The sequence below is a fragment of the Mustela lutreola genome, chromosome 7 (assembly GCF_030435805.1).
Source record: "Mustela lutreola isolate mMusLut2 chromosome 7, mMusLut2.pri, whole genome shotgun sequence".
Taxonomy (NCBI): Eukaryota; Metazoa; Chordata; class Mammalia; order Carnivora; family Mustelidae; genus Mustela; species Mustela lutreola.
The window spans coordinates 70,744,017-70,753,248 of NC_081296.1; the positions used below are offsets into that span (position 1 = coordinate 70,744,017).

General features: G+C 34.7%; 1 protein-coding gene and 1 long non-coding RNA gene across 5 annotated transcripts in view; one reads left to right on the forward strand and one right to left on the reverse strand.

Annotated features, from left to right (window-relative positions):
* The window catches only part of TRIM69 (tripartite motif containing 69), a 37,556-nt gene extending 35,522 nt beyond the window's left edge, over nt 1-2,034 (forward strand). For all 3 annotated transcript variants that reach the window (XM_059181410.1, XM_059181411.1, XM_059181412.1), the window contains one exon: nt 1,448-2,034. In XM_059181410.1, the coding sequence (XP_059037393.1) occupies nt 1,448-1,989 (542 nt within the window). In that variant the 3' untranslated portion in view covers nt 1,990-2,034. The remainder of the gene's footprint in view (nt 1-1,447) is intronic.
* LOC131836226 (uncharacterized) overlaps nt 1-9,232 on the reverse strand; it is an 80,043-nt gene that overhangs the window by 21,756 nt on the left and 49,055 nt on the right. The window contains exon 3 of one of the 2 annotated variants that reach the window (XR_009355543.1): nt 9,042-9,168. The exons of the other annotated variant lie outside the window; for it this stretch is intronic. This is a non-coding gene — a long non-coding RNA (uncharacterized LOC131836226). The remainder of the gene's footprint in view (nt 1-9,041; nt 9,169-9,232) is intronic. 2 annotated transcript variants of the gene reach the window in all.

Consider the following 9,232-nt stretch of genomic DNA (forward strand, 5'->3'; position numbering starts at 1 on the left):
AGTTCTCACACTGGAAGAGGAAGAACCCAAGACAAATGGTGATATGTAAGGGAGGGAAGATTCAGCCTGTATGGAAAACGTCAGGATTCTACAAAGTCTCATATTAGAAGAGAATTTCTTGGGATGATACGAAAGACTCTGGCTTCTCTGGGAAGAGAAAGTTAGACTGGACTGATCTCACTTCCAAGATAAATAAATTCATTAACAGCAAGTGCATGCATATAGGTATCTGTGTCCCTTATGTGAACACATAGTTTGTTTCCTTTATCAAATTTTGTGCCAAGGTTTGGTTACCTTACACCTGAAATTTATGTTATTTCCTTGCTGATATGCTTCCAACATCTCTTCATTTAGAATTTTTTACATTGCTGCCCACTTACTTGTCTAAATCTGTGCTAGACAAATAACCTGTGATGAATAACCAGTTTTTAAAATCTCAACCTGTCATGGACTGATATATTTGTGGAAGACAATACAAATAAATTACCTGAAAAAGTGGAATTAAAAAATATTACAAAGTGCAAGCCTAGTTGTTTAATTATTAGACCAATTGACATAAAGTTACTCTATCAGATTGCTATGAAAGTTTCTAAGAGCAGAGCACCTGTGTGGCTCAGTCAGTTAAGTGTTTGACTCCTGATTTTGGCTCAGGTCATGATCTCATGGTCATGAGATCCAGCCCCAAGTTGGGCTCCTCTCTGAGTCTGCTAGGGAGATTCTCTCCTTCTGCCCTTCCCCACCCATTCTCTTTATCACTCTAAAATAAGTAAATAAATATTTAAAAAAAAAAAAAGAAGGAAGGAAAGACAGAATGAGAGATTCTAAGAGCTTAATTTTAATTTCTGTACTGTTTTGTCCCAAACTGGTAACCACACATTCTGATTAGCAGTGGCATAAACCACTCAACATCTCAAAAGTCCCATTATCTATTAAATCAAATATAAATTTCTCACCATTGTCTTCTAAACCCTCCCAGGTAGCTCAGAATTACCTGCCTCTAATAGGTAAGGTACCCTCCCCATCACATAAGCTACTATTTTTAACCCATTGCGTTTTGGCCTCTGTTTATCCAGTGCATTCTGAATATATCTCATAACTGAAATACTTATTGTCTTTAAAAAATCTTCCAAGGACAAACTTACCTATCTTTATGCCTTCGACATTTGTATTTTCTTAAAAATTTTTTTAGTACAGATTAATATTATTTCTGTTGTTTTCTTTGTTGGACCATAAATTTCTTCAGAATAAAGTCAGACTTGTACCACTAATTTAAAAATGTATAGAATATAACCACATGAGTATAAAACATGTTATATAAGTAATTACTTGTCTAAGAGCATATGTGCATGGGAAGATAAAGTAGTGATTTCTGTGTAAATATGGTCTTTAACTACAGGAATTTGCATTCATCCCTTTTCTCCCATGCCTTGCTTTCTTTTCTTATTAGGCCTATCTTCATTAACTCTGGACCCTAAAACAGCTCACCCAAATCTGATGCTCTCCAAAAACCGAACTAGTGTGTGGCATGGTGACATTAAGCAGGTAATGCCCGATGATCCAGAAAGGTTTGACTCAAGTGTGGCTGTGCTGGGCTCAAAAGGCTTCACATCTGGAAAGTGGTACTGGGAAGTAGAAGTAGCAAAGAAGACAAAATGGACAGTTGGAGTCGTCAGAGAATCCATCATTCGGAAGGGCAGCTGTCCTCTGACTCCTGAGCAAGGATTCTGGCTTTTAAGACTAAGGAACCAAACTGATCTAAAGGCTCTGGATTTGCCATCTTGCAGTCTGAAACTGACTAACAACCTCAACAAGGTCGGCATATACCTGGATTATGAAGGAGGGCAGGTGTCCTTCTACAACGCTAAAACCATGACCCACATTTACACCTTCACTAACAATTTCACAGAGAAACTTTATCCCTACTTCTGCCCTTGCCTTAATGATGGTGGAGAGAATAAAGAACCCTTGCATATCTTACATCCACAGTAATTAGTCATACTATTGTGTATTCAGAGTGTTATTAAAGAGATATTAAAATAGTTTACCAGTCTCACTGCTTCTCTTTCCAGTTTATGGGAAACTCTAGAATAATGAAGAAAGGATTCACAAAACTAAATTCTATTCTCAGTGTCTTAAATGGATTTCACTGGAGCTTTTCAAGATGTTCTTCCACTTCTCTGGGGTCTTCTGTGACACAGGAGCCACTCTTTATGAGAATGATCATCATGCTATTGTTACTGGAGCAAACTGCAACTTCAGTTTGTGATGCCTGGAAAGCCTTTCCAAAAGTGCCCTGAAATTCTATTATGCTGCCACTATTCTTAGCACAAGACTCTTAATAGGTAAATTTTTAGATGTGTACTCTTCTTCCTATTTATTTTTTATTTTTAAGAGATTTTATTTATTCATTTTGAGAGAAACAGAGAGCATGAGAGGGGGGCAGGAGCAAAAGGAGAGGGAAGAGCAGACTCCCTGCTGAGCAGGGAGCCCAATGAGGGGCTCGATCCCATTATTCTAGGATCATGACCTGAGCTGAAGGCAGAAGCTTAATCAACTGAGCCACCTAGGCACCCCCCCCCCATTTATCTTTTAATATAAATTTTGCAATAGCTTTCTTTTCTAGAACTTGTTGCAGAGATTTATAGAAAAAATAGGAAATCATCTGGGCTAGTTTATAATTTTGTCTTGAATTCTCTCAAGAGTCCAGCAAATCTGACTCTCTTTTTCTTGCTTTGTCTATGGAGGTACTTGTTCTTCTGTACTCAAATATATTTAAGAATTTCAGTCTGCTTTTGACTATGTCTTTTCTATCATTCCTGCCTATAATTTAAATATAAGTATTTTTTATCTTGTCCTCTCCAGTACACTCATCCTCTAGCATGTTCCTTCTGTCTACAGTTCTTAGCATCATTTAGCTCAGCAGTACTCTTGATGAACTATCCCTTCTTTTCCTTCAAAGTCCCATCTAACTGGGCTTCATTCTCTATATCTGATAGGGTTTTTGTCGGTGGGGGGTGGGGGTACCTAGGACCTACAGTACTGGCCCTTTAAAATTACAATTAGCATTCACCAACACTCTTTGGCAGGGTAAAAACCCCCTTATTTATCTTTCATAATGGGAAGGATACACACATACCACAGGTAATATTCTGTGGCATTTGTACCGCTGGCATTTACAATACACACATATTCATAGCCACTGAGTTGGGCAAACAGCATGACATGACTATGGCTACTTTTAAAGAAAACTACTTAAATAAATAAAAAAAATTCATGGCACCTGGCTGTTTCAGTCCGTAGAGCATGCAAGTCTTATCTCGAGGCTGTGAGTTCCAGCCCCACATTGGACATGGGGCCTACTTAAATAAATAAATAAATACATAAATAAATCGTGTATCTTTTTTTCAAAAGATTTTATTTATTCATTTGAAAGAGAGTGAGAGCACATGTATAAGCGGGGCAAGGGGGAGGCAAAGGGAGAGGCAGGATTCCAACTGAGGAGGGAGCCCAATGAGGGTTTCGATCCCAAGACCCCAGGATCATGACCTGAGCTGAAGGCAGCCACTTAACTGAATGAGCCATCCAGGTGCCCCAAATTGTAGATCTTTAAATAAACAAACAAACAAACAAATAAATAAATAAATAAATTCATTTCAATCAGAATGTAATAAGGACTTGTTTTGTGTCTGAAACCTTGCTAGATGTTTTGAAAGATGTGAAAGAAACAAAAAAAGAAAAAAAGGTTCATTTGGAGAGACTTAAATTCAGATGCTTGGATATTTAATCAATATCTAAAATCTGTCTTTGGGGATAGAGAAGTACTACAGAGTTCAGAGAAAGGAGAGGTTAATATTCACCAGAACAGGAAGATAAAATTCTAAAGAAAAGTTGTTATTAAGTTGGAGATAGCGAAAGATGAATGGGAATGAATAAAAAATTCTAATCTGAATTGGTAAATATATTTCTTAAAAATGAATGTTTTTTGTGGTTGATGGTTGGGTAGCTGCATAAATATACTAGAAATTAGTAAACCATATACTTATAACAGGCAGATTTTATGGGATGTAAATGATAACACAATAAATTTTTCAAAAAAGGGAAAAATAAATATTTTTTTCTGAATCACCAGGGGAACCAGGACAGACCACAGGTGTATACATATTTTCCACTATCTGAGGTATCTACCTTAATATTTTCTCTAACATACTATCTTAACTCTTCAGCATTTGTCTTATCATAGATAACACAAATTTATTTTTGTGCAGTTTTTCCCGATAATTGGTTATTCTATACAGAATAATTTGAGCAATCCTTCTATATAGAACTCAGATTACAATTAAAGGCAGGAATCCTTCTAATGAGTATGAATCATAAAACACCAATATGAGACTTTCCTGCTAGAAACAGACTCTGAATGGTATTCACTAAGAATTATTATTAGAGCTATCTTATATGTTGTTCTATCCCAGGCTATAGGAGATGAGTCTGCTAGTAACAAAAAAGTAGAAGGTAAAGTCACTGTGTTAGGATTCAGAGATGAGAACCTTAAAAGGAGAATGACTGCACTTTTCTGTGACAAATTGACCTTTAGAATAGCAGTGGCAATATCATTGCACAGTTGTATAAAATAGTTGAGATATAGGAGAAAAAAAAAGAAATATTGGATTACCAAGTACTTCCTAGGAAAGAGATGCTCTGGACAAATTTATTATTCAGATGAGTAAAAGTGATTTATTCAAGGCCAGAGATATGCTTAACTATTTTACAAAAAACCCTCAAAAGTTTACTTAATTGATTATTCTTAAGAATTAAATTGTAAAATATACACAAGGGAGTATATATATATATATATTTATATATACTTATATATATATATATTTATATATACTTATATATAAATATATGTATTTGTGTATATATATACACACAAATATTTATATTTATATATTTATATAAATTTTTATATATTTATATAAATTTTTATATTTATATATAAATATATTTATATAATAATATATTTGTATAATATTAAATAATAAATAATATTAAATAATATATTTATATAATATATTATATAAATATATATTTATATATATATATAAATGTGCGTGAGTGTGTATATATATATATTCTCTAATTGCATATATATATACACACACATTTTATATATATACATTCACACACACATTTTATATATATATATATATATACACTCACACACACATTTTATATATATATAATATATATACACTCACACACACATTTTATATATATATAAATATGTATATTATATATATACACTCACACACACATTTTATAAATATATTATATATATATAAAATGTGTGTGTGAGTGTATATATATATATGCAATTTAAAGAATGATACAAAAAACAAATATTCATTAATTGACCATCTAGTTTTGCATATAGAATAATATCAAAACCTTTTTTTTTTTTTTTTTTTTTTAAAGATTTTATTTTTTTATTTATTTGACAGAGAGAGAGATTACAAGTAGGCAGAGAGAGAGAGGAGGAAGCAGGCTCCCTGCTGAGCAGAGAGCCCGATGCGGGACTCGATCCCAGGACTCTGAGATCATGACCTGAGCCGAAGGCAGCGGCTTAACCCACTGAGCCACCCAGGCGCCCATATCAAAACCTTTTAAGGCCCCCAGTGTCCCTCTCTAGGCCCTGAAGTAATCATTATTCTATATTTTGTACCTGTTTTTTCCTTTCTAAAAATAATTCATAGGTATATTTTCCCAACAACCATACTGATTTGTTTTTTCATATATATGTATCCTTAAAAAGAAAGTTTAATTATGCCTGGATTTTTTTAATTAAAAAAATATTTATCTAAGTAATCTCTACACCCAATATGGGCTCAAACTCACCACCCTGAGTTCGAGTCACATACTCTTCCAACTGATCCAGCCAGGAACCCCCCTTATGTCTGTTGTTTGAAGTTTAAATGAATGGAATCATGTTCTAGGTCTTCCTTAGCTTTTTTGAAATTCAAAATTATGTTGTATTTCATTCTATGAAACTACAACAGTTCAAATATCCAAACTACTGTTGATAAATAAGTAGTTGTTTCTAGTTTTGTTTTTGGTTGTTGCTGTTGCTTTAGCAACAATTTTGCCATAAACATTATTGTACAAGATGTACTAGTAAAGGAGAGCAAGAGTTTCTCTAGGTATATATCTAATAAATGCTGGCCAGTAGGGTATGCACATTTTTAAGTAAGTAATGCTAAATTATTGGTCAAAGTGACTATGCCAATTTACATTCCTAAAGTTCCCATTAATCTATGTTTTTAGCAATTCAATTATTACCAGTTAAGTGAGTACATGATGGTATCTCATAGTTTCAGTTTGCACTTCCCTAATTACCCCTATGGCTGAGCATCTTTTTTTAAGTTTATTGGCCACTTACATTTCTTCTTCTATGAAATGTCTATTCAGATGTTTGCCCATATTATCTATTGCATTGTCTGTCTCTTACTGAATCATAGGGTTACTTACGTGCTCTAGATACCAATCTTTTGTTGGTTATTCATAGTGCAAATACTTTCTACTGGTTAATACTTTTGTCTTTTAAAATGTTATTCTCTACCCAGAGGCCTGAGAGGTATTCTTCCCTGTTTTATTCCTGTGTTTTAAAGTTTTGCCTTTCATATTTAAGGGCTTAATAGTTCAGTCAAGTAGAAAGTATACATTAGCATGTGCCTAACAACATAATTTCAATATATATAAAGCAAAAATTAACAAGAAATCAATTTATCCACAAAGGAGATTTTAATATGCTTCTTTCAGTAACTGACAGTAAAACCTGACAATATGAATAACAAACTTGACCATATAAACATGCAGAATCCTGCATCCAACACTCAGAATATCCAACAGCTGCAGAATATTCTTTGCAAGGAAACAGTTAACAAAATCAAAAGACAACTGACAGAATGGGAGAAGATATTTGCAAACGACATATCAGATAAAGGACTAGTGTCCAGAATCTATAAAGAACTTAGCAAACTCAACACCCAAAGAACAAATAATCCAATCAAGAAATGGGCAGAAGACATGAACAGACATTTCTGCAAAGAAGACATCCAGATGGCCAACAGACACATGAAAAAGTGCTCCATATCACTTGGCATCAGGGAAATACAAATCAAAACCACAATGAGATATCACCTCACACCAGTCAGAATGGCTAAAATCAACAAGTCAGGAAATGACAGATGCTGGCGAGGATGCGGAGAAAGGGGAACCCTCCTACACTGTTGGTGGGAATGCAAGCTGGTGCAGCCACTCTGGAAAACAGCATGGAGGTTCCTCAAAATGTTGAAAATAGAACTGCCCTATGACCCAGCAATTGCACTATTGGGTATTTACCCTAAAGATACAAATGTAGTGATCCAAAGGGACACATGCACCCGAATGTTTATAGCAGCAATGTCCACAATAGCCAAACTATGGAAAGAACCTAGATGTCCATCAACAGATGAATGGATCAAGAAGATGTGGTATATATACACAATGGAATACTATGCAGCCATCAAAAGAAATGAAATCTTGCCATTTGCAACAACATGGATGGAACTAGAGCGTATCATGCTTAGCGAAATAAGTCAAGCAGAGAAAGACAACTATCATATGATCTCCCTGATATGAGGAAGTGGTGATGCAACATGGAGGCTTAAGTGCGTAGAAGAATAAATGAAACAAGATGGGATTGGGAGGGAGACAAACCATAAGTGACTCTTAATCTCACAAAACAAACTGAGGGTTGCCGGGGGGAGGGGGTTGGGGAGAAGGGGGTGGGATTATGGACATTGGGGAGGGTATGTGATTTGGTGAGTGCTGTGAAGTGTGTAAACCTGGTGATTCACAGACCTGGGGATAAAAATATATGTATATAAAAAATATATGTTTATAAAAAATAAAAAATAAAAAAAAAAAAAAAAAAAAAAAAAAAAAGAATATTCTTTGCAAACACACAGAGAACACTGATTATATACTTCAATCATAAGGGAAATTTCAACACATTTTAAAGGATTATAACCATATAGGCCATATTCTTTGACCTTACTGCATTTAAAATAGAAATCATTAACAAGTTAACTACATAATCTCATGTTAGGAAATATTTTTTTAAAGATTTTATTTATTTATTTGACAGAGAGAGATCTCAAGTAGGCAGAGAGAGAGGAAGGGAAGGAGGCTCCCTGCTGAGCAGAGAGCCCCATGTGGGTCTGGATCCCAAGACTCTGGATCATGACCTGAGCCGAAGGCAGAGGCTTTAACTCCTTGAGACACCCAGACGCCCCTGGAAATTTTTAAGCAAACACAATTTCAAGAAAATTTATAGCCTTATATGCACATATTAGAAAACAGAATGAAAATCACTCATCTCTTTCAAGAAATTAATAGAACAGCAATTTAAAATCAAGAAACTTACAAGAACAAAAATTAATGATATAGAAAATACATTAGAGTATCCACAAAGCCAGAAATTTATTCTTTGAAAAGACTGATAAAACTGACAAACCTGTGGTGAGACCAAGAAATAAAATGGCACAAATGACTAATAACAGAAATGAAAAAGGAACCATTGTTACAGAGCCTGCAGATATTTAAAAAGAAAATAAAATGTTTTATCACCTTTATATCAATATTTTTGAAATTTTTATTTTAAATGGACCCAACACCAGAAAAATATAGATTATCAAAACTGATGGGGGCGGGTAGGTGGTGGGTGGTGGAAACAAAAAGCAAAGTATAATTTTGAAAAAAAAAAAACAAACAGAAATTTCAACACTGGTGCAATTTGACTGTATTTAAGAATTATTATTTTTAAGTGTGATGATGGTATTGTGGTTTTGTCTTTCTAAAAGTCGTTATCTTTTACAGATTCTAATTGAAACATTTATAAATGATAAAATGAGTTTGGCTTCAAAATAATACCTGATGCCACAGAACCTGTGGCTATGCCTGTAACAACAGCGCAATAACTTTAACACTGAAGGTTTAACACTCACAAGCATGACTGACCCTTCTCCGCCACCTCGGGGTGAAAGCTGAGCCGCTTCTTCACAATCCCACGCGCCTCGCCAGTAGTGACCAGACGCCTCTTCCTTTAGCTTCGGGCTTTTCCCGCCCATTACTCTGAGAACCAATCATCGAGCTTCGCTTCGCACCTCAGACCAATTAGAGATCGCCATTAGGCCCC